Genomic DNA, 26758 nt, shown 5'->3' with positions numbered 1-26758 from the left:
GATATCTTAATTAATCTTAATCCTAATTTATCCAAGTTATTAAATAAGACTAATAATGAATCATACTTTGCCTCATTTTAGTCTGACCTACACTGAACAAAAATATAAATGCAACACTTTTGTTTTTGCTCCCACACACACACATGCGCGTGTGTGTGTGTGTGTGTGTGTGTGTGTGTGTGTGTGTGTGTGTGTGTGTGTGTGTGTGTGTGTGTGTGTGTGTGTGTGTGTGTGTGTGTATATACATGTCAAGTGTTTTAGGCCCTGGAACCTTCGACAAACAGAAACAACAGTGAAGAAAGAGCATATGCATCACTGCCATCAGTCTTCTCTATTTCCATTTGTCAAGTTAGTTTTGCAAGTTTATGCCATAAAGATTGTAGTCTGCAATCCTTCTTTCTCATTTTGCTCCATCTACAAGGATGCAGTGAAAAAGGTGAAAGTTTTAAATGACGTGATTATGACAATTCTGAGTGAAATCCCCATACATGTTTTTTCCAGACATCCAGATTTTTCCAGGAGCAATAATCAGTTCAAATGTGTAATATCTTGGTATGTGACACAGGAGTCATCTGGCTTTTGTTCTAGCGTGTACCCTGTTATCTAAGTTGGAGTATTTACCTCTTGTCTAATCTGCTATGATATCTGCGGACATCCAATCTGTCAACATCACAGTCAGCCGTCTGTGCATGAAGCCTAACAAAGATAGACGAGGGCCACTCCAGTGCTGAGGGCAAAGGTCGGGGGGTGGGGGGGCTGTCTGTCTGTGCAACCCCTCCACCTTCATCCATCCATCCATCCATCCATCCATCCATCCATCCATCTGTCCATGCTGACAGTGACCAAGGACTGAGGCCTTTTCTGATCAGCATGGACAGATGGACAGCACTCACACCAAGAGAAACAGAAAAAAAGAAAGAGAGAAAAAATACTGTAGAAGACAAACATGATAAGAAAAGAAGTTTGCTTTAAATCTGTGGAGAGAGACATGTGGAGGCTTATCACTGTGGGTTTTGTTTTTTTTTTTCACAAAAAATTGACTTACGGTAGGAGTAGTTTGCTTCAAACCTGAATGGTTGTTTCCTGCTGCAGAGGGCAGAGTTCAGCACAGTTCGCTGTTAATATTGAAGATAGAGATGACATACATGGAAATTCCCATCTAAATGTATATTTTCTTGTCATAAAATCCTGAAATAATGAGCGCCTTATATCTACACATCCACATTCACACACGTCAAACAAAGACCTGCTCTGCTAGTCCAGTCGTCATGCCTTGAGGTCAAGGCATGACAGGCTGACAGGTTGTCATGTGTGACGGGCGAATGTCTCTGTTGCCAATGCTGCTGCGTGTGCCCCAGTGCATACACCTCATCCAGACCCCCCCCCCCCCCAAACAAACACATACACAAACACCCCACCCCCACCCCTGCCTCCTAATAGCCTGCTGGCCTGGAGGTGTTGGTGCACCAAGTTGGACTCAGTTGCCCGGTCGCCTGCTAAAGTGTCAGGATTTGACTTCTGTCCAGCTAAACGTCGCCTCCTTTTAGATTCACTGTTTGTTAGGAAATGGCTTTGAAATAATAATAAAAAAAAAGTCAGCTGGTCTTTATTTGATATGAAATGCAAAAAAAGCAAAAAAAAAAAGCAAAAAAAGCAAAGGCAAAAAAAGGAGAAAAAAAAAGCACATTCCAGCTTATACAGCTGCAAATTAGGCAGAGTTTACAATTAAAAAGAATTCATGTAATTTCCATTTCCATTTCTCATGTCGTCTTGAAATTGATTGTAGAATTTAGTGCAAGATATTCCAAAACACTATACTTAAATGACAGTGGTCCAAGGATGGGCTCATATGTAACATTTACATTTTCTTCTAACACATACTGTACTATCTATACACACATGCAAGGTTGTGTTGGTTTTGAAATATATATTTTAAGACAGTTTTATGATATGAAGTGGGGTTTGGATATGTAAACAAGATCCATAAACTAGCAATAATGAGGAAATCAACTTCTATCCCAATTTAAGTGTTCTATTTTTGGAAAATACCTTTGCTGTTTCAATATTTTCTGGATGATTTATGGTAGCAGCTATCCACCATTTTTTATTTTTTCATTTTGTTATTTGTTCTACGATTTACCAGTAATTTGACAATTTTATGAGAAAATATCTGAAAAACTGAAAAAAATGTCCTTCACATGTTTCAACTTCACAAATTCTAATGTTTTATTTTAACAAACCTCAAAGATATTAATTTAATGTTATAGGAAATAAAGACAGCAGTTATTCACATTTGAGAAATTGGAAAAAGAGAACTTTTTCCATTTTTGCTTAGAAAATGACTAAATGATTAATCAGTTATCACAAGAGTGGATTCATTTTCTGTCAGTCAAGTAATTGATGAATCAATTAACCATTTCAGCTCTAGACGGATTGATTCTGGGAATTAAAGTGTACAAAATAAAGAATGCATTCTGAAAATGACAAATTAAGGAAAACAGTAATTACCTTTTGCATTGTGGGATTTTTTCGAATTGAAATGACAAAAGCTTTCTAAAGCAAACGTTTTATAGCAGTCTACCTTAAGGACTTGATGAGGTTGTCCCCTTGCCGTCTGTCTGTCATTGATGGCTCATTTGCTTGTTGTCGTCATCGGAGCTGTGAGGTCATGAGGTCAAGCAAGCATGAGGAAGCTGCCAAGAAACAACGTGCGGCTGGAAGTTAAAAAAAAAGAGAGAGAGAGAGAGCCCTGCAGGACTTAATTAGTGTGAAATTTTCCTCTTTCATTTTCTGTCACAATGTGAAAGGTAAGAGGGCTTTTCACTGTGAATTACTTTATGACAATCCCCATCCAATTTCTGTGTCAGGCTCTTATGTACCAATATCTATCACAAGCCACAAAACAAAAGATACAGTAAAACATCAAAAAAGAGAGTGAATTTATTAATTTAAGCTGGTGATTATTAGACAAAAAATTGTCACTACTTGGACCAAAAACTCACTCAGAATTATTCATTTTTATTTTCACTAATAAATATAAAAAAAAAAATAAAAACCAGTTAGTCATGAGGAGGTTTCAGGCTACATTCATTGTTTGTGGTATTTACTTCTACAGCCTGCCACAATTTTGAAAAACTGAAATAGACGCCTCTTGTTATCAGCGTGTGTCTGAAGAAAAAAAAAAAAAAAGATAATGAATAAATCTTGCCTGTTAACTGCTGGTGAGGTCAAAGCAACCAGTAAATAGATTGAAATCTTCATCTCCATTCCTCAGCTTCATGATTTTCAGCAGGAGACATGTACAGGTGGCTGAGATACACTGACAGTGTCTGTTCAAATGTCTATGAAAACTGAGGGGAGTCTGTACGAGATGATCGCTGATGCTAAGAAAACTGGTACTCCTGAAATGTAACAAACACAGCACTCATGGAGTAGTACAGCCACCACACACACACACACACACACACACACACACACACACACACACACACACACACACACACACACACACACACACACACACACACACACACATTCTCTCTGTCTGCTGAAATGACATGTCAAGTGGGGTGGGGGACGGGGGGGACGGGGACGGGGGGGACGGGTAGAGAGAAAGAGAGGGAAAGTGTCATGTCTCCTGCTTCTCATCATGCTGCCATGGCCACCAGTCCAGTGCTCCTCTGTCACATGCACTCTGCTCACACACCCAACCATGTCACAAATGATGAACACATCGAATACACACACACAACTTGTAAAGCTGTAATTGCTATTGAATCTACTGAAGTAATAAGAAGAATATGATGCAAAAACGGTGTGAATCTCAGAATCTTTTAGGGTGTGTTTATGTGTTTAGATTTCAGCTGAGCAGAGCTGAAATCTAAACACATAAACACGTTATAATTTTGCACCATGAAACCTGGGAGGTATTTAAAATAAATTAGGCTTCATTTACTGATGATATCTTTCACAGATATTAAATGTCTAACTGTGTGTTTTTGTGGAAATCCTTAACTGCCAGCATTGTGAGTGCAGGGATGTAATACGGAGAAAGCCTACCATGTATCTTTTTTCTCAAATTGTAAATGTAATGAAGTGCACAGCCTTTTAATTGGCTTTGATTTCCATTATTATCAGTCTTTATGCATTGTGCAGGACCAGTAGTTATGAGGTGCTATACAATGAAAACACTGACAAACATTTATTTGCAGCTTATTGTCAGATTTCACCCGTTGATGGCATCGCTACAACACAGGGCAGATGAAGCCTGTCTAATGTGAGGAGGCATTATTTTGCTTTAATTATACGCCCTATAATAACCGTTTCAGTCAGTTGAGTGACGGCATACTTTGTATGTGCTCAGTTGGAGATACATCTGGGTTGCTTCTGTTTGTCCTTGTCTCATTACTAAATAAGAGACTACTCCATTGTTGAACTTTGTCTGCACCAGCATTAGAAGCTCGTAGGAGAAAACAAACAGCCAATCAGTGCTTAGAGTCCCCATGCAGTATCGCTGTAGCTGCCATAGCACCATGTGAAGGGATACTTTTGAGGATGTAATCTAATCTAATGGTATTAGAATATGGTGGTGCTCTACTCAGTTCCCCAGCACTGAAACACAGACTTCAGAGGAGCAAAACCTTTTATTGCTTGTAAATGTCTTTACAGTCTACATCTTTGGATGAGTAACTTTGCCACTGCCACTGGACTTGGCTTCATAATCAACTTTGATTATTTTTGGACTGAGTGTGAGTTTTTCAAATCTACATTTGAACAAGATGGGTGCTGAAAAGTTGACTTGCAACTTTATAAGTTTCATTGCTTTTAGTTTACAATGATGCTTTCTTCAGCAAGACCCTACCCAGTCCACAATCTGCTCACCTCATAGCCCTGTCCCTGACAGTGCAGGTCTTGCTGCTGCTGTTACAACTATGGTTACAAATGGTGGCATTCTCCCCTTGTCTGGCTCCGTCATTCCTGTGAGGATTTCTGAAAGGCCTGATCTTGTTTTTACCCCTCTGGCTACTTGTGTTATTCTAAATTCGGGCGCTAAGTGGTTTGGTAATCAAATGAACCAGATCCCTTTCAGACACCCTTCTAATTTAATTAAGATTAAAACAATAAGTAAACAGTGCTCTGATCCACAGCAGATATTCCCTGATTCTGTCCTTAAATCTCAGGCAGATTTTAGGGTGCAAATTGGATTGAGTTTTATTCATATCAATGTGCGCAGTCTGATTTCTAAGATGGACTACATTCACATCTGGGCTTTACAAACAAAGGCAGATATTTTTGTATTTACTGAAACCTGGCTAACCGATCAAGTGTGTGATCATGATATTGCTCTTGATGGTTATAATGTTTTCAGAACTGATAGATGCAGGCCTACAAGAGGTGGTGGTGTGGCCATTTTTGTTAAGAAAAGTTTTTCTGTAACTGTTGTTGGCTCTGTGGCCATCCCAAAATGCTTTGAATACCTGGCCTTAAGTGTCTTCTTGGGTAACAGTGCTAATAGTGGGAAAATCACTGTCTTGGGTGTTTATCATCCTCTGTCAGCGCCTCCAATGGCCATTTCTGATTTAGCTCATCTGTCTGCTAAATCTGTCTTTCTTCTGAAGTTATATTAATGGGTGACCTAAACCTTGATTGGCTTAGTAATGCATCTGATGGTCTAAAAGATCTGAGCACTGACTTAAATCTCTCTCAACTGATATCTGCTCCTACAAGACCCGACCCAACAAATCTCGGGAGAGCTACATTATTGGCTCTTATATTAACAAATAGGCCACATAATTTTAAATCCTCTGGGGTTCTCCTGCTTGATTTTAGTGACCATTGTCCAATTGCTTGTATCAGAGATGTTAAACAAGTAAAATCCAAGCCTCGTTTAATTGTTAAGAGGAATTTTAAAAAGTTTGTGGAGCAGGATTTTTTAAATGATATTTCTTCTCTTGATACATCTTCCATAACTGACATCTCTGATCCTACCCTAGCTTTAAATAATTTTATTAAAGCTTTTAATTCAGTAGCAGATAGACATGCCCCTTTTAAGACATTGAGAATAAAAAACAGATGCAATCCCTGGTTCTCACAGGAAATTGCTGATTTGTTACATGCTAGGGACACTGCTTGGAACAAGGCTCGCTGTTGTGGCCCTGTTTTCTGTTGTATGTTTTTGGTTTTGCTCACAGTGACACTCTCCCTCTCTCTCTCCCTCCGGTAGTGCGAGTGACGAGGGGCGGAGCGATCTCCAGGAGCGCCGATTCTCCTGGCACACCTGCAGCTTGTTTCTGCCTAATCATCTGGCTTCATAAGCCACCCTCTCGCAAGTCCCCAGCGCCAGATTATCCTCTATGCTTCCTGTACGTGCTACGCAGCTAGAGATCATCCGCCTCTCGTCACGAGCTAACCTCAGTGTATTTCTCTCTCGAGTTATTAGTTTATACTGATTGTCTTTTTGTTGCACTTTGTCCTGGCTTTTTCCCTATCAAAGGTGATTTTTAGTTTGGAGTTTTTAGTTGGTACTTTGTCGTAAGTATTTCTGTTGCTACTTTGTTTTTTGGTAGTTGTTCTTTCGAACTGATTTTCTGTTGTCACTTTGTAAACAAATTATTTTTTGTTGAACTCTGCTCCTGGGTCCTGGTTTCCATTGTCTGGCCGTAACACTCGTGCCTCAGGCTCAATAAGTGATTGGAAATATTTTTGTCATCTTCATAATAAATGTCTTGTATCTATACGTAATGCTAAATCTAATTACTATGTGACATCCTTATCAGATTGTTCTGGTAACCCATCTAAGTTCTGGAGAACAATCAAAACACTCTCAAATAGGCCAACCTCATCTTTACCCACTCAGATTTCACAGAGATTCATCTCCATCTCTGATAAAAATGAACAATGTAATCTTTTTAACAGACATTTTAGTGCTGCAGGTGATATTTTTCACACCACTAGTCCGGTCAGTAACTTCAGCCCTACCCTTGCAAATACTAGTCCTCATTGCTTTTCTTTTAGGCCCTTTACTAGAGCCGAAGTTCTCAGTGCTCTTTACAATCTTGATCCTAGGAAGCCTACTGGAGATGATCAATTGAACACTAGACTTCTGATACTAGCTGCACCCTTTATTGTTGACATCCTTTTGCATGTTTTTAATCTGACTATTTTAACTGGCTGTATTCCTAATATATGGAAAACAGCATTTGTAACTCCTCTGCACAAAGGTGGCTAAATGATCTGAATAATTACCGTCCAATCTAAAAATTATCCTGCTTGGCAAAAATTTTAGAACGCTTGATAAGCAACCAAATTAGATCTTTTTTATCTGAATTTGCAGTTTTAAATATTTATCAGTCTGGTTTTAGACCTGGGCACAGCAGGGTGACTGCCACTGCTAAGGTTGTGGATGATATTGTGCATGCTTCAGACAGCAAACTTGATTGTGTTGCCCTTTTTATTGACCTCTCTAAGGCTTTTGATTCGGTTGACCATTCCATCCTTCTTGAGCGTTTGAATGATATTGGTTTTGATTACAACTCTTGTAAATGGGTTGAGAATTATCTATCTGGTCGATCCCAAGCTGTGATTGGTGATGGTTTCATATCAGAATTTTTAAACATATACAAAGGGGTACCGCAGGGTTCGGTTTTAGGACCTCTGCTTTTTTCTATTTATATCAGTGATTTTAATTGTGGTATCACAAATAGCTTAATTCATCTTCATGCTGATGATTCAATCATATATTCCTTTGCTCCATCTGTTGAACAAGCCCTAAATAATCTTCAAGATGATTTCTGCATTATTCAAAGAAGTCTTTCCCATCTTAAATTGATTTTAAATCCAGGAAAGTCAAAGTACATGATTTTTACAAAAAAACATACTGTTGACTTAAATAAGTTTACCCTTGCCACAGCAGATGGGACTCCGTTGGAAAGGGTTTCTTGTTCTAAGTACTTGGGTATTTGGATGGATGATGAATTGTCCTTTAATTTTCATGTTGCAGAACTTTTAAAGAAGCTGAAGCCTTTATTGCATTCTTTTATAGAAATAAATCCTGTCTTCCTCGGCACTGTAGGAGACAGATAGTCCATGCTACATTTCTATCGGTTTTAGACTATGGTGACATTATTTACATGCATGCTTCTCCCTCTGTTCTTAAACCACTTGATACAATTTATCATTCTGTTATTAGATTTATTACTGGCGATGGGTTCACGACCCATCACTGCCATCTCTATCAGAATGTCGGTTGGACTTCCCTGGCTCAGAGAAAGGAGCAACATTGTATATTGTTTATTTAGGCACTACTTAAAAAAATTCCTCTATACCTATTGAGCCTATTGAGCTTCAGATCTCTTAGCTACCCAACTCGTGCACAAAACCCACTGGCTCTTAATATCCCAGCTGTTAAAACGAAGGTAGGGAAATTTGCTTTTAGTTATTTCGCACCTTTTAAATGGAGTAATTTGCTGTCTCAGCTTCGATTAGATATACTGATTCCTTTTAGTCTTTTTAAATGCATTCTTGTGGATTTCATGATTTCTGACTGTACATGTGCTTGTTGATCTCATTATGTGCTTCTGTTGAATGTATGGATATGTATTGTGATGTGAATTGAAATGTATTGTGCTGTAATCAGGGCGTCATTGTAAATGAGAGCTTGCTCTCAATTGGCCTTCCCTGAATAAATAAAGGTGAGAAAGAAAGAAAGAAAATGCTGTTGTCTTTCAGGCCTGATGGCATTGGCACAGTGACCGTGGAAGAGAAAGAGCGCTTTGAGGAGATCAAGGAGAGGCTACGGGTGCTTCTGGAAAACCAGATTACACACTTCAGGTGGGAACCATTTAGATTTAGATTTATTTGTCCTTCTGCAAGGAAAATTATTTCCACCTTCCGTACAACCTCAGAACACACAAATACATCAAACCATTATGACAACGGTGTGCTAAACTCATGCTAAGGGCTAAGGGTTCAAATGAAAGTCTATTGCTTCCACAGGTATTGTTTTCCATTTGGACGGCCAGAGGGAGCACTGAAAGCAACTCTGTCCTTACTCGAAAGGGTAAGTCATTATTGCCGCTGAGCAGATGTATACAAGGTTACAAGGTGAAGAAGACAATTTTCTCAACTTTTACCATGTCTGGTACATTTCTCATCCTTTGTCTTGTCATGACATGGTTTGCTGTACACAGAAAATACCGTCACTGTCGCTGCCTTTCCATTTAGGTTCTGATGAAAGATATTGTCACTCCGGTTCCACAAGAGGAAGTCAGGGCTGTGATCCGTAAGTGTCTGGAGCAGGCAGCTCTGGTCAATTACCAACGCCTGTCAGAGTATGCCAAGCTAGAAGGTAAGTTGCTGCTTCATCACTGCTCCTCAGTCAAAATACAGCATGGGTATTCTGTCTTGATATTTTCTGTAACATAACAACTCTCAACTCATAACAACTCGTAGGGTAACTCTGAGAGTTTCCTGTCACACAAGGATTCAGATGTGAGAGATCTAAATGCAATGTTGAGAAGATTTCTAAACTTAGTGGGGCAGTGCTTGAAAAAAATTGTTTATATTATTTAGTTGTTATTTGAAATCTTGTTGAACGTTGTGGGAGAGCCAGTCAAAAATGGTAAACATGTTCTCCAGATTTGACAAAGCAAGGATATTATTAAGTCACATTGTCAAAGACTGATAGATCATTGAAAAAAATGATGTTTTTTAACCAAGGTGTGTAGACATCATTGTCTTCCATTTGCTGCAATGAACACTTTATGCTCAGGTTGTGCTCAGATGCTTACCGCGTTATTGCGCATGACATTTTGGAAAAACTGAACAATATTTTGTCTAAGCTATTGGAAAAACTAATATTAGCGCAATCATTGTAGTCTCTGATTTCCTGCTTTGGGACTTCTATTAGTAAAACTAATATAGTGTACAGAAAGCTAGTTGCCAAAGGTGTGTGTTGGCAATGAGGATCCTTCGATGTAGAGTAATATAGTATATTTTATTGCAACTATGAATTCCAATTCTGAATTTCAGAACAAATTCTAACTTCTACATTTTTCTTCACAGCCACAGAAAAGGGCTTTCTAATCTTTTTTGTACTTAATTCTAATAATCTACTTAATTGTTTGATGGTTGTTTTCAGTGACAAATGCAACATTTATTTTACCTTACCTCCCACCTATTTTAGTAGCAAATGTACAGTAAGTAAAAATGCATTCAATTCAATGTTTATGCTGACTTTGTCCACCATGCCTCAGCTTCTTTTTCAGCCCAGTTCTACTGCCTCTGCCTCCCACTTTGGCCTGCCTGGTAGCCGAAGTGATGCTCCTTCTTTTCCCTTTCTCTGCCTTCCTCTTCCTTGTTCTCTGATGATTGCCATGCTCACTCCTGCCTTTTCCTTGTCTATTGGCTTTTGCTGCTTCTCATTAGCTGCTGGTTGAAAACAGGAAGGCCAATAAACAAGACATGATGGGACTGCCCCTTGTGGCAGTTCAGTGTTTTTTCCTGTTGCATGATCCAGGTTTTCTTTAGTAGGCATCATGGATAATTTTGCAGACCTTTGAAACATTCAATCAGCCAGACCAATCACTCAAAACAGTCAGAACACCTATTTGGTACCTACTTTAGGCCAGATTATTCGTTGTCATTTGCATAAATGTGATAAATCTTCAAATCTCACTGAATCAACTGTATCTGTGACTCTAAACTTGTACAGGAACACTGACATTTGGGGAATATGCTTATTTGTTGTCTGGACCAGAATGAGACAAACAGACTGATGTCAGTTTCATCCTTGTGTGTCCAGTACAGAGATAGGTCCTGAATATGTTTAACCTATCTTTGCACAAAGCTCATTTGAAAGTGAAAAATACACCAGTCAATATCTCCAAAGCTATCCATTTAAACATTGCATCTCCTTAATTTGCAAGGTTGTCACTAGCAGCTTGATGGCTAACTGTTCCTCAACCTAAATGTGTCACAAATTTACAAGATAAAACATCTAAACAGCGTCACAACTTTTGTCCATTTTGCGGAGGTTGGCTAGCTGTTTTCCCCACTGCTTGCAGTCTCTGTGGTAAGCTAGACTAAACAGGACCTATCTCTGTACGAGACTCACAGCAAACAGCACATTTTCCAAAATGTTGTTCAATTAACGCATAGCTGCTTTGAACGGCCAATTTAAAACGATGTCTGTAAAGAAACCATCACCTCCCTGAAGACACTAAGGAAGATGAACCTTAGTATCTCAGTTGTGATTGTTGATTATCCCCAAAACCCCTGTCCTTCATACTGGTGTGCTTTGTAACCTTTGGGAAAAAACTGATATATCAGATTTTACCTCTGCTTTGCAAAACGAATGGTTAATCCAAAGTAGAGAGCCCATAATATTTGAACCCCAGACACACACGCATGGATACAGTGTGCTTGAAACCTGGTGCCTATCTCAGAGTAATAACAGCAACAACATTTTCCTCACTCTGAACTGGCAAATCTTAGCTGCCTGTCCCCACTCAGCTAAAAACATCCTGGAAACTGGAAACTTGTTAAGTTAAAATCATGGGCATGAGTCCATCAGCATCATCCAACTCAGTTATGAGATATAAGGATTTGATGCAGTTAGAGGACATATTTGTGAGGAAGGCTCCCAAGGTGCTTTGTGTAGCATTTTAATTAATACATTAATGTAGATAATTGCTCAATTCATTTGATTAAATCAGTGTTATTATAGTAAACAAGGAAAATTATATAATAGCTTTTGTCAGTTTCCACACTACATGGCATTTTATGTAATGCTGGGTTATCTATAGCTCAAAAGCAGAATACCTTTATTTTTGTTTTATTTTGATATATTGATCATTTTACTATATTTCAGCTATTCAGCTGTAAGAACTGGAAACCCATCCATGCAAATGTTAAAAAATAATTCAACAGATCAAAAAAAAAAAAAAAGTATGATCAGAATTGTTATAGTAGGGATAGTAGAAATTTTTGTTTCAAAACATAATCCGTTTTACATTACATCTCACAACTATGCTGTGACACAAATAAAAGTGAAACACAGCATTTGGAATAGTTTATTTGGGTCATTTATTGAATTATGTAAGGAAATGAGTAGCAGAAAGATGAGATCAATAAAATTGTTTGGCAGTAACCATCGATAGTTACCCTTTACAGTACACAACTTTTACACTACATTTACACAACATAAAATGCAGAACGTTGAAAATGAAAAACAAATTGGGCTTTTGTATTTGATTTAGTATAGTTGTTTTTTATTCTAAGTTTATTTTATTATGGAAAAAAATGAATCAACAGAACACAAGGCCATTGTCCCACTGCAAACATAGCTTTCTGACAGTGTCGTATCACGGCAGGAGTGAGAGGCCTCTTGTGTCGTCCACTGGTGTGACATTGAGCATACTCTACAATCATTTTGGATTTATACCACATGATTCTCACTAATGTGCTAATAATATTCTGAAAATTCAAAATGATACATAATGCACCTTTGATACAACATTTTAAACTTGAATTCACTGAATACTTAATACAGTAAAATGCTTTTATGGCTTGAAAATGTAAGATGCAGGTATGGGCCTCAAAAACCTCAAGCTGGTCAAATCCTAGTGACCTCTGTGCTCGTCCTCTCTGACCCTGGCCTCTCGCATGCCTCGGTATCCTCCCTCTTTCTCTATAGGGAAAAAGAGAGAGATGTATGAGCATCCTGTCTTCTGCTTGGCGTCTCAAGTGATGGATTTAACCATTCGTGAGTACCTTCCTCATTCCCCAGCATCACCCCCACCTCTGCACCTTTTTTTTTAATATTCCGATCAGTATGCACATCAGCCACAACAAGTGACACATTTATGTCATCCCTGATGTCTTTTGCGTAGTGTCTATCTGTTGCTTTTAGTCTATAAAGTCTTAAAGTCTAGTTGCATTGTCTTGATATGTTTCAAGCTCTGTTTGTCTCTTAGCCACTTCAAACACATTCTAATCTTTCTGTGAGCTTGATTTTAGTAATGCTCAGACCACCTGTTCTTTGTCTGCGATTTGAATGCATTTTTACTTTGCTTGTGTGTAAATCCTCTTAAGTGTTTAAGATCATGGTATGTCTGAACAGGACACCCACATCCTGCAGTTATTAAGGCATCTTATTCAGTTCTCAATCCTTGGAGTGAATCATCTTTGGATACAGGTTAGATAAGCTGTCAAAGGAAAGCCATTCCACATTCCTATTGTGAACATGTTTCTGTCTTTGAATTAGCCCACCACTAAATGCTGATACTCATGGCATATATTAAAATAATCTTAACAGACTTTAATGTTTCTGTCAGATCTTCCTTTGTAACATTTTAGGTGAAGACGGTTTGTGTTCTGTGTCTTTTTTCTTGCTTCTTCTGAAGTCTTCTATATCACAAAATGCACTTAAAGAAGAAGCCTTGGCTCAGAGACTGCGTATACAGTATATGTCCAATGCATTGCTATTGAATAGTCAATCTAATCCTCAACTCTTTTTCTGACTCCTGTCTCCCATTACCTCCTCCTTCCTCTCTCTCCCCTTCTTCCTGACATTTTCCCACCTCTGACTGCGACAACTCCATCCTTTCGACCTGTTCTTTTTTTTTTTTAATGTAACTGTTCGTGGAAAAATGTCAGAAAAAACTGAAGGATCTAGGTGACGTTGGACCGTATGTCTAACCCTGCTGTTAGCTCATTCCATACCAGAAAACACTTTAAACCATACCACCATAATACTGCATGATACTACTACTGCCAACCTTCCTGATACTGCACATGTTAATTGTTCAGCAAAGGACAACAAACTTCACAGGACATGTGTCACAAATGTTTTGTGCCAGGAATGTTTTGACAGCACTGAATGCATTATAACCCCGATTAAGTTAAAGAAGACCAACAAACTTCCAACATGTTAGAAATATCTGTATGGGTCATAAAATGTCAAATATCCCATTGAAAAGTTCAGAGAACCATCAAAACCTAGGCTATTAATATACTGAAGTTGTTAACTTGCTTAGACCTAATAATGCTGGGGTCCATTATAAAACAATTAAAATGATTAATTAATATAAAAATATATAACTCCATTGAAAAGAATGGTCCTTCATTTCTAAACCTACACTTCCAAAGTCTGACATAATAGCTCTGACTGGACAGACATCACTAGATCCCAACAATTCCCCCTTTGAACCAGTTAAGAAGTCTCATTCTGTGGGAGCTCTCAGCCATGTTAGTGTGACTTAAGGTCCAGCAGACACCCATTGCCATGCTTTGTTGTCCACAGCATCACTGAGCCACAAGAGCTCTGACAGTAGGTGGACTGAACACAGTCATGACTCAGACATGGTCAATTCCACCCATGTAAAGCACTGTGTATGTGAGTATATGTTCTTATCCAGCAGGATGATGGTACAGACATCAGAGTGAGACGTCATAAATCAGATCATAACCCACACATTTTCAGGTGTTTGTACTGTTGCTTTATTCCAACATTTTAAATTTTTTGTCACTTGATCCATTGAACTGCTCCAACTGTGCAACATGGTGACAATTACCCAAGAGTTATGCCAGATAGTAATAAGGTGCATGGGGTTTGGGCTCAACAAGTATCCACATTAATTTCACATTTATTAATTTACCATTTATTAATGCAATGGTAAACGATAACCAAAGGGGAGAAAAACAGACAAGATAATAATAACACAGATATACAAGGTAAACAAACAAACCAACAAACAACAATAATAATAATAAAGACAGCATATCACAACGGCGATAAAGATGGCGCCGTTGTGTGTGGCCGGCCGTCTGCCTCTGTTACCTCTGCTGTGTATTGTCCTGTTCCTATCGCTTTGCTATTATGAAGTGTCATCACTGCTGGCGTATTATCGCCTGACCCTTTTGAAAATCTGCGATTCTGTGGAAAAACTAACGATCCAGGACTTTAATGGACAGCCACCGCCACCTGTACGGGCGTCTTTACCCCCTTACCTATGGTGTCCACCTGCCGCGTCGCTACGCAAAAGCCACCGCAAAAGACGAGGAAAGAGAGGTGGAGTAATATGCCGGTTGAGAGCTCACCTGGCTTCATCCTCTATGCACAGCCCTCGTCGTCCGTCGATTGATCTCTCCAGGGGTTTCTCCGTCTATGACATCCGAGGCTCCACGGATTACTCTTACCAATGGCTGCTGCCGGCGGTGCCAGAGGCCGGGTACCCACTCCCCTGTCGCCGGCTCGTGCGGATCCGAAGACGGGGCTGCATACCGGAGAATCTCCGCCCAGTTAGCCGGGCCTCCCAACAGACTGATCAGTGTCTGGTTCGTATGGCACTAATCAACACTAGGTCTGTTGTAAATAAGACATTCTTATTTTAAATGACTTTTTTACTTCGCATTCTTTGGATTTTCTCCTTTTGACTGAAACCTGGTTGAAACCACACGAAAACAGCGCCTTCTCTGAGCTCCTCCCACCCAGCTGTTCTGTCTTCAATTCACCGCGACTTTCGGGTCGAGGGGGTGGGCTTGCTGCTGTGTTCAATGACAGTTTTAAATGCCGGCTTCTTCCCTCAGATGCATACTCCTCTTTTGAACTGCAGCTGTTTGTGGTGGAGTTCACAACTCCTGTGTTGTGCACTGTTGTTTATCGCCCTCCGAAGTATAACAAGGACTTCATTCATGAGTTTTCTGAGTTTTTGGCAGATACTCTCCCAAAATGTGATAAGCTCCTGATTTGCAGTGATTTTAATGTTCATGTTTGCTGTCCATCTGACCAACTCGCCACTGACTTCAAACGCCTGTTGGAAACTTTTAACCTGACACAATCAGTGGATAAACCAACGCACCATCTTGGGCACACCTTGGACCTTGTTATTTCGCTTGGGCTTTCAGTTTCCATCAAAGACATTGCTGAGACTGCAATCTCAGATCATTTCCCGGTTATTTTTGAACTGTCAGCCCCCCAATCAGTTAGCAAACCTCTTGTTCCATCTTGTCAGCAGCGCATCAGCACTTCCTCCAGGACTGATGAGTTTACTGCTGCTTTCAAGGACTCACAGTTATTTGCCTTGAATGGCTTGGATTCCACTCTCTGTCCTGATAACTTTCTTTCCTTCTTCCACTCCATTTGCACTGGGATTCTGGACTCCATTGCCCCTTTCAGGGAAAAATCTGCCAAGCTAAGAACGGATCCCTGGTTGAACGACACCACCCGCACTATTAGGCAATGCTGCAGGCAGGCCGAACGTAGATGGAAGAAGGACAAACTGCATGTGTCACTGGAAATGTTAAGGAGTTCCCTTACTGACTATCAGAGGGCTGTACAGGAAGCAAAATCCCAGTACCTCTCTAATATTATTTCTAGCAGCAATCATTGTCCCAGGGTTTTATTCAATACTATTAATGCTGTTGTTAATCCATCCATTTCTGCTGTGACTGATGTCTCAACCGCCACTTGCGAGATGTTTCTGCGTTATTTTGTTGACAAAGTGGACTCTGTCAAACAAGACACTAGTAAAAGTTTTAACATGAGTGTTAATAAGGACTTACTTGTTGCCCCAACTCACTCTGTTGTACTCGACCAGTTGGTTTCTCTTTCTTCTTTAGGTGACGTAGTGAAATCCTTAAAACCTACAAATTGCCCATTGGATATTGTCCCTCCCAAAGTGCTAAAATCTGTTTTTAATACTGTGGGGCCAAGCCTTCTGGTTCTTATTAACACCTGCCTTAAGTTGGGAACCTTCCCGGCTGCTTTTAAACATGCTGTGGTCAAGCCCCTTCTTAAAAAGCCTAATCTTGACCCCTCAGTTTTATCAAATTTTAGACCTGTTTCTCATCTGCCCTTCCTTTCTAAGGTCCTAGAAAAGGTTGTTTTTAAACAATTACAGTCTGTATTACAGTACAGAAAACAATGCTGTGCTTGAAAAGTTTCAATCTGGGTTCAGGTCTCGACACAGCACTGAGTCTGCACTGTTAAAGGTGCACAACGATATTGCGCTGTCTGTGGATGCCAAATGCCCTGTTGTCCTAGTACTGCTTGACCTTACAGCAGCCTTCGACACAGTGGACCACTCAGTCCTCCTGTCACGCCTAAGCAATTCTGTTGGTATCCACGGCACTGCTCTGCAGTGGTTCATATCGTATCTATCCAGCAGAACCTACTCTGTTATGGTTGGTGACTTGTCCTCTTCCAGTGCTTCCCTCTCCTGTGGGGTCCCACAAGGCTCTATTCTTGGCCCTATTCTCTTTTCCCTATACATGTTACCACTTGGGTCAATTATTGCAAGGCACAACCTTTCTTTTCACTGTTATGCAGATGATCTACAAATCTATCTGCCCATGAAGCCTAACAGTCACATTGCAAAGAATTCTTTGTTTGCTTGTGTCGCTGATATTAAGCACTGGCTAGCACAAAACTTTCTTCACTTAAACGATGATAAGACAGAATGCATTGTGTTTGGGGATATCGTGACGGCTGGCTTTGGCACCTTGTCTTCAAAACTCAGTCCAACCGTCAGAAATCTGGGAGTGGTTTTCGACAGTCTTCTGAAGTTCGACAAACAAATTGACAATGTTGTCAGGACTAGTTTCTTCCAGCTACGTCTACTGGCCAAAGTTAAAATGTTTTTAAGCCGCCATGACTTAGAGAAAGCCATCCATGCACTAATCAGTTCAAGATTAGACTATTGCAGTGCACTTTATGTCGGCGTCTCCCAGTCTTCTCTCAGTCGCCTTCAACTTGTGCAAAACGCTGCGGCCCGTCTTTTAACCAACACAAACAGACGGGAGCATATCACTCCTGTTCTTAACTCCCTTCATTGGCTTCCTGTCCAATACAGAATTGATTTGAAACTTTTAATGTTTGTTTTTAAAGCTCTTAATGGCCTCGCACCACCTTATTTATCTGAGCTTTTAACTGTTCGTGAGCCTGGTAGAGCCTTGAGGTCATCCAACCAACTCTTGTTGGAAGTGCCCAGGTCAAAATACAAACACTGGGGTGACCGAGCCTTCTCCATTGTTGCTCCCAGGCTCTGGAATAAGTTCCCCGCTGAAATACGTCTGGCTTCTGATCTGGGCCTCTTCAAATCTAGATTAAAAACCTATTTATTCAGGATGGCTTTCACAACCCAATAAGCGTGATGACATTAACTTTGTTTTATTGTATGTTATTTATTGTATTTCATTCTGTTTGGTTTTATTGTTTTATTGTCTCTCATTGTTTTTACTCATTTTATTGTAAAGCACTTTGGTTCACCGAAAGGTTGTTGTAAAGGGCTGTATAAATAAAGCACATTTACATTTACATTTACATTTACATTTCATCAGTACAGAGGACTTTGGACCAAGAATGCACAGTATGAAGCAAAGACAATGCTGTTGTTGTTGTTGTTGTTGTTGTTGTTGTTGTTGTTGTTGTTGTTGTTGTTGTTGTTGTTGTTCTTGTCAGGCTTTGAAGTCAAAGTTTAGTAAAACTGAACCTGACCTCACTTACGCTGACTCTCAACACATATGTCCAGTGGCATGCTGGCACTGACTGGAGGCGGATTCATTGTTGACAAAAAAGAAAGAAAAGCTATTTTTGTTCATCTCTGCATTCCCAGAGTAATTTAATTGTACTCTCCAATCCTACCAGGACTCGAGTAAAGTCTGTCCCATCTTAAATGGCTACTACTACTTTGTAAGATGGGTAACACTTTATATAGTGGGCTTCATTGTATGTTCTACCTCACACTCAAACCAGTGTGTAGGTTGTGGGTAATGCAGTAGCCTCAGCAGTCTTTGCTGTAGAGAATATCCATCCATCCATCCATTTTCTATGCTGCTTATCCCTTTCGGGGTCGCGGGGGGGCCGGAGCCTATCTCGGCTGTCAACGGGCAGGAGGCGGGGTACACCCTGGACCGGTCCCCAGCCGATCACAGGGCACAGCTGTAGAGTATAATAATAATAATAATAATAATAATAATAATAATAATAATAATAATAATACACTTTATTTATATTACCTTTTTTAAATGTTTAATTCAATATACCTTTATTTGTCCCGCAAGGGGAAATTCCAAAGCGAGCTACTGTAAAAGGCTGCTGCTCGTGGCGCCGGAAGTCAAATGTTAGAAGTGTTATGGCCAGACAATGGAAACCTGGACCCAGGAGCAGAGTTCAACAAAATAATTTATTAACAAAGTGACAACAGAAAATCAGTTCATAAGAACGACTATCAAAAAACAAAGTAGCAACAGAAATACTCACAACAAAGTACCAACTAAAAACTCCAAACAGAAAATCACCTTGGTAGGGAAAAAAGCCAGGACAAAGTACAACAAAAGACAACCAGAATAAACTAATGACTCGAGAGAAAACAACACACTGTGGTTTGCTCGTGACGAGAGGCGGATGATCTCTAGCTGCGTGGAAGTGCGGGAAGCATAGAGAATAATCTGGCACTGGGGACTTGCGAGAGGGTGGCTTATGAAGCCAGATGATTAGGCAGAAACAAGCTGCAGGTGTGCCAGGAGAATCAGCGCTCCTGGAGATCGCTCCGCCCCCTCGTCACTCGCACTACCGGAGAGAGAGAGAGAGTGTCAATGTGAGCAAAAACAAAAGACATAACAGAAAACAGAGCCACAACAAGAAGGATGCATTGAAAGACTTTAAAAGAGTTCAGAGCTGTGAAATCAAAATCAAAATGTGGCATATTCAGAATGCATCATTATTGCAGAGAGAAACACAGCACTGTACCCTTGTACCTAAATTGATCTAGAATTGATTTAAAATTCAAAAGTGAATTGATTCAAAGTGCCACCGTCTTCTTGAAAACTCAATCTCTAGCTTTACCCTGCCACCAGTGATAATACAACTGAATTGAAGCTTGCTGATTGTATGTCTCTCACTTATGTAAAATTTCTCAAAGTGTTGAGTACAAGATGACTCCTGATACTATCACCTGTAACCAATGAACCTGTTTACCCGTTCCAAACAGGTGTTTTTGGAGCGTTCCACAACTTCCTCAGCCTTTTGTTGTTCCCAACTTATTTGAAACATGTTGCTGTTCTCAAAGTCCGAATAAGCATATATTTACAAAATCAATCAAGTTAATGATGTAAAACATAAAGTTGATGCCACCAGGTTTCTATCAACCAATCAGATCACATAATCTTGCTGTGGTATAAATACAGTCATCTCACTGAACATACTAAAGGCCATTGTATGGATTTCAGAATTACAGTTGATTCAATTCAATTCAATTCAATTCAATTCAATTCAATTCAATTCAATTCAATTCAATTCAATTCAATTCAATTCAGTATACCTTTATTTGTCCCGCAAGGGGAAATTCCAATTTACAGTAGCACCAGTAAAAGATAGAGTTAGGTAAAAAACAGTAAGTATAATGATACTTGCTGATAATAATGATAATTGATGCAGTCTGTACTATGTACAGTCTTTACAGATGCAACTTTAGAGATGCAACTTCACTTCGTCAGATACTATGGAGATAAAAATAAGCACCACATTACTGCATAATGAGTGTTTAATGTACATGCTGTCTACATCTCTCATCACGTCCATGTTTTCTTCATTCACTACATACCACAGGCTTCCAGGCACCTAACAGTGCTTTCAGCTTAACTAGGGATGGGTGAAACATTTACTTTTTGTTGCACATGAACTGCTTTTGTACAAAGTAGGTACTGTATAAAAAAGATAAACTTTTATAGTTCAGTCCAGGCATGTTCTTTTACTTCTTTAGTTCTACTCTTTTACCTTTGATTGCAATAAAACAGTAGTAACAATAGCCTTTGTTTAGAATAAGTGTTGATCTGACTCAGAGGATGCCCACACTGACCCTTGACCTTTGTGCTGCAGAGAATGTAGGGCGGTTAGTCACCCCTGCCAAAAAACTGGAGGACACCATTCGCCTGGCTGAGCTGGTGATTGAGGTGCTTCAGCAGAATGAGGAACACCATGCTGAGGTCAGTGTGCCAGTATACATGCATGCATCTGTGCTCACTCACAGACAGACACACGTCTATAGTTTCATGACAGTATGGGCTGGTGGCTGGTAAAATGAGCAGTGACTATATGTACAGGAATTGTATGTGCAAAGACAGCAGTAACAAGACTGAAAAGGTGAAGCTAAATGAAACCAATAAGCTGCATGGGTTGCCCCACTACCAACCATTTAGCTACTCATATTACAATTTCATTACTCTCTAACAGAACTTTAGTGAGATCCATCAGCTTCCACACAATGGTATCATGTTTTCTCCATCCATCATCTTAAAATGAAGGAAATGTGTCTGTTATCAGCAATTTAGTGTTCTGTTTCTTAAGTGACATTTTAAAGCAATTTAACATCTATCTACGCACAAATACCAATGAATCCTAACATGAAATTTGTTGTTTTCTTTCTTGAAAGTGGCAGGGTGTTTTACATGACTGAACAGGACAGCATTCAAAATGTGTGCAGATAGGAAACACTGTTTGCAACCAGTGAAAAATTGAAAATTAGTGGGTAAGCAAAAGTGCTTTTCAAGTCTTGTCTAATATTCCCAAAATATCTCCATCGAAACTTACATAACTGGTAGATTTGTTTACTTTACGAGGGTCTTAATGCTTGACATTCTTCTGTGCAAGTCAGAACATGAATTACAAATCAAAATTATGTTTCATCGATGTGTCTTATTGTAAAATATTCCTACAGTAGTTTCTAAGATAGTCACTCAAATGTTGTTTTAATTCATGATATCCTTATTTTTCTCGCATCTCAAGTACATTTGTTTCCTAAAGCTAATCAAGTAGTTTAGGTGCCTAAATCTGTAAACTGTAACTGTTTCACAACATTTATTTACAGGTCCACCTTCACCCACCCACAAAATGACTGTTCAGTGCGTGCAGCAAAGAGCTTCAAATGCTTCTGGACGCAGAACAGCACTAACAATGTGTGTACAAGATATGTTGACTTGTGTAGTAATCAGATAATAAAAACATATTGATGGTTTGTTGAAACAATGGCTAATTAGCTAGCCTAAAGTATTACTGTTGATGGCAATAACAACTTAGAAATTGGTCATGTAAACTTTAAACTACTGAAATAATCATGTTAATGCAGAAATACAACCAGCCCTTTACAAGATCAATTTACAATCCTCCACTATGGCAACAGAGTGCATTACTTTACCTGTGAGCCCTCTGTCAGCCTTGGCTTTCATGGCACTCAAACCATATGGTTAACAAATCAGTGTAGTGACAGCATCGTGCTGCACTTTTACTATATCTTTATTTGGTCAGAATCCTGTGTAGAAATGCCAAATTCCATTTAGTGTGGAGTATCCTATCAGCCATAGGGAGTGTTTTCAGCTGTTGTTTCCCAATTTGTTAAATCAGATTTATCGGTCGCAGAGTTTCGTTTATGTTCTGGATATCGATTGACTACAGAAATCCCATTAGTAGACTTTCCGTTGAATATGCTTACCTTTGTCTCCAGTACAGTTTTTAAAAGAATCACAATAGCTACAGGGAATCTCAAGATTAGTTTCAAAGATAAATTGAACAAGTTATTTTGTATTCCTCCTGACTGGAGAGCTCAAATTTTCATGTTCATTCAGATTCCAAACGGTAGATACAAAGTCCCTCACCAGTGACCACATGCTACTTTGAATTACCATACTGTGTCTTACCTGCACAATGGGTGATACCTGACACAAAATACACACTGCAAAGTGTAGGAAAGTCTGCAGTAGCATTGGAGGCTTATCAATCAGCTCTATTCTTATATCACAGCAGAGTAACGTCTCTTTTGCGGCAAACAGTGAACTGAAAAAAAAAGAAAAAATCATAAAGGCTAAGGAAAAAGAGAAAGAAAACATGAATGAATCAAATTTGAAGTTTTGTTTTGATTGAAAGACTGCATATTCTATCCAGTCTTTCTGCCTTTTCACCTGTGAATGCTGTGCTGTTTACGTTACTGTAAATCACATTATTTTTGACATGTTGTTATTTAACCAAATCAAAATTGACTTATTCCCTCTCTGCTCTTTATTTCAATGATTTATTTGGTTTGCGGGGAAATGTTTGAACAGGGAAAAGAGGTATGTGATTGTCTTAGTGCTGTATGCCCTGTCTCCTACCCTACCCTTACTCGAAGTCGTGTGCATGCTCTTAATGATGAGGCTATTGATGTAGAGGATTGTTAATGTTTCCCTGCTCAACAATGACCCAGAACCCCATTCAGCTTGTGGTCACTGCTAATCAAGTGCTTGTGGCAGTGCTTGGTAGCTTCTAAACTAGCAACAGTTTTGCCTTTGGTGACGAAGAATAGAGACACTGGGCTCTATTTTCGACTCCGGCGCCGGCATGGAGCAGGCGCGACGCAAAGTCAGGTCTGCTGCGCCGATGGGGTGTGGCGGCGCAGACTTTGGTATTTTTTTGCACTGCATGGCGGCGCAACTCCGAAAGAGGGAGGTGAGAAGGCTTGGAGTGGGTTTGACACGGCCAGTCAAATTTTCGCCAATCACAGCAGCTCCTTGCCTCACCTCAAAGAACGCCTCTGGCCAGGCGCATGGCAAGTTTCGAGGATGACTGAGACCCCACAGGAAAATGTCCGACGCCCAAACTTCTCCAAGGAGGAGACTGACGTCACTCATGTCTCATGACATGCATTTGTATTACTTTGCACACCCGTTTGTATATACTGTTTATTTTTTCCTCAGTATATATATATTGTTTTATATTCTGTTCTATATTTTGTTTATATATATATATATATATTATCAATATGAATATTTTGTTTTTATATTTGATTTTTATGTATATAGTTCTCTCTCTTTTCTTTATTTTCTAATTTTATTCTAATTCTATTCTTGTAAGGAGCACTGCAACAAAAACAATTTCCCCTCGGGGATAAAAAAAGGATTTCTGATTCTGATTCTGATTCTCATGTCTAAATCTGAGGTCCTTAGATGGTAAATCCTCCTCCTCCTCCTCCTCCTCCTCCTCCTCCTCCTCCTCAAAGCAATGATGTACTCCATCTTTGTAGATAACGTTAAGCATTACAATGATAACATTTGTATTTGGAATGAAATGACGTGGGTAATAGCGGGAAACGATCATCACTTACATTTTTTTTCCATGTGTCTGTCTCTCTCTGTCTCTCGAGTGCTCTGAGATAGATGCAGTATATATGCTCTGTAGGATGTCACGGCTGTTTCTGGTTGGCACAGCGACGTTAACCGATTAGTTCGCATCCCTGTTTCACCTGTGTACATTCGGTCAGGTTGAGAGACCATTACGCGTGCCGAACGCGCTTGTGATGTGGTCATATGAGATGCTGATCAAAATATGTAAATGTAGGTCTGACTGTATGTGCTGACTCAGATAGCTGGTTTAAAAATCCACTTGCCGAGCGGTGCGCCGCTGGCGCACAGAGGTGACCAAGTCTGAGGTGGCGAGCTTTTAGTGCACTTTTACGCTGCCGGCGCAGACCGTAATGGTCGACAATCCCAATCCGTTGGCTCATTATGCCGACACCTCCCCCTACTGCGCCACAAGGCCCATCCTGGCGCACCTCTGTACGCCTCGGTTTACCAAAATACGAAGTGCGCCATGCGTCTGCCTGCACCGCTCGAAAATACCACTGCGCCGGTGGCGGCGGAGTCGAAAATAGAGCAGGCTCTCTTCCAAGCACTCAGGCAATGTGTTTTACTTACGAACTCATTGACCTACAATCGGAGGAAAAAAAGTGCAGAGTTGTGATTTTATGCTGAATGTATAACTTTTTGTTTCAAAGAATACAACTCTGCACCTTGTTTCCTAGGACTCTACCCCAAATCATTTGTGAAAATGCTAACCCGTTTCCTGTGTTTAGCCATGTATCATTTATTCTACCACGTCCAGTAAGTAAGCCCGGGGAAGGTGTTGTGTCACCTTTCCTTCCCTCAAAGGAATCCATTCCTCTCCATTGGATTCTTCAGCACACACAATGGAGGAAATGTGAGGCATGCTTTTTGTGATCGTAGATAACATCAGCCCCCTTGCATTTCAGTGAAATGCACTACAATGCTGCTCAAATGATGTGGGCATGCTGGTAAACCTGCCTAACCAGCGTTGGACTCCAACTCTGTCAAATGGTATCAGTTTCATTTTTGTTTTGATCAACTCACAATGAAAACACATTCAGGATGCACGGTTATTATAATTCAGTGCAATTAATTTTCACTCATGTGGCTCTAATGCTGGTTATAACACATCCTATACACTAGCTCCATTTTGTGACTCTCATGTAGTCACCAATTTCAACTTAAAGACTTTCATGTAGATTACTGCATTGAACTTGAACCCACAATTTTAGAAAAAACAAGGGCTGAAATTGCAACAGGTGTGACATGTTCATAATCTTCTGTGACTCCTCTGTCCTACTACTATTAAACATGGTCCTCTTGCAGTATAGCATAATCAAATTCAGGGAGTTTCATATGTCGCATCTCCAAACAAAATGGTGACACGAAAGTGACAGCTGACACATTCAAACAAATAAAATGATGATTTATAAAGTCTCTCTGGATAATTTTCAAACATGTGGAGGACCTAACGGTTCAGATTATTCAGATTCAGATTAGTCACATGAAACCAGGGAGACAGTTAAATCATGGTGTCGCTGCTGCTTCTTTTCTGAGTTGTCTTGTTTCTAATAAGCAATAAAGTCTGTCTCTGTTTAATGACTTTACGAGATTGAGGGCAAGGCAACAAGAGGAGTTTCATCTTTTCTCAACCCACTTCATGCACATCTTATTTAGTGTGAGGCATCACTACAGGTAGATGCCACTCGTAACGACAAAAGGAGTATTAAAGAGTCTTGACTCATTGACAAAGACCTAGTGGCTGTAAAAACATATAAAGACATGACTTAGAATGGTGAAACTCCCTATCCTCTCATTGCCTTGATTAAGAATGAGATTTAGTTAAACCAATAGTTTTTTGGGTTGTTTTTTTTTTTCACTTTTGTTTTTGTACCACAATATTGCTATCACTGGAGCAGTGTCCCCTGAAGTTTTTCCTCATTTTCGCATCTTAATTTTGGTTCACATCGTCTGTTCAGTGCCTTTGGTTTGGCAGTTGTTAACATAATTTTTGTCACACTTTTACAGCTGCACAGCCTACCAGGTTCATGGAGTGTGATAAGCAGCTATCATTTCTGGTTGCCATCTTTGTTTGGGTCAATAAATGGAGGTGCAGCTTAGGAAACAAGTTCGAATTCAAGCTCTTGAGAATTCATTTGTAGTGACAGGAGTGTGTTGAAAGAAGAGTTCTTTCTAGATATAGGTTTTTGAAAAACCTACTACCTGATGTTTTTTTGAAAAAAAAAAGTTTTACTTCTATTTAATTTGAATTATTTTTGTGACTTGATTATACTTTAAACACTATTGCAAAAGTCCTAAATGTAACAGTGATGATTACATGAGTGGCACTGATTGGATGTACCTCCTTGCCAACTATCCCACACAAACTATCCAATGCTACGAGCTCCATGGCAAGTGCATGCCCTCACCTCCAAACCCCCCCCACCCCCCCAACCCCACTACCATGTAAGCCCATGGGTACATTCACATTACAGTGTTGACAGCTTGATGTGAATGAGCAAACACCATGGATCCTCAGGGGTCCCTTTCAAGAGGCCCAGCAAGAGGGGTGCATGGAGGAAAGCAAGTGTTTTCGATGTGCATGAGAGCAGCCTGGTCTCTAACAGTC

At 39.8% G+C, this 26758-nt stretch overlaps 1 protein-coding gene across 4 annotated transcripts in view; it reads left to right on the top strand.

Annotated features, from left to right (window-relative positions):
- cadpsa (Ca2+-dependent activator protein for secretion a) overlaps positions 1 to 26758 on the top strand; it is a 335946-nt gene that overhangs the window by 250646 nt on the left and 58542 nt on the right. For 3 of the 4 annotated variants that reach the window (XM_070958178.1, XM_070958172.1, XM_070958164.1), the window contains 5 exons: positions 8728 to 8829; positions 8995 to 9058; positions 9223 to 9346; positions 12695 to 12763; positions 20879 to 20985. In XM_070958178.1, coding sequence (XP_070814279.1) covers positions 8728 to 8829; positions 8995 to 9058; positions 9223 to 9346; positions 12695 to 12763; positions 20879 to 20985 — 466 coding nt within the window. The remainder of the gene's footprint in view (positions 1 to 8727; positions 8830 to 8994; positions 9059 to 9222; positions 9347 to 12694; positions 12764 to 20878; positions 20986 to 26758) is intronic. The other variant, XM_070958180.1, reaches the window with a different exon arrangement.

Source organism: Chaetodon trifascialis, chromosome 3, assembly GCF_039877785.1.
Source record: "Chaetodon trifascialis isolate fChaTrf1 chromosome 3, fChaTrf1.hap1, whole genome shotgun sequence".
Classification (NCBI taxonomy): Eukaryota; Metazoa; Chordata; class Actinopteri; order Chaetodontiformes; family Chaetodontidae; genus Chaetodon; species Chaetodon trifascialis.
The sequence above is the reverse complement of the archived record's forward strand: the minus strand, read 5'-3'. Positions and strand labels throughout refer to the sequence as shown.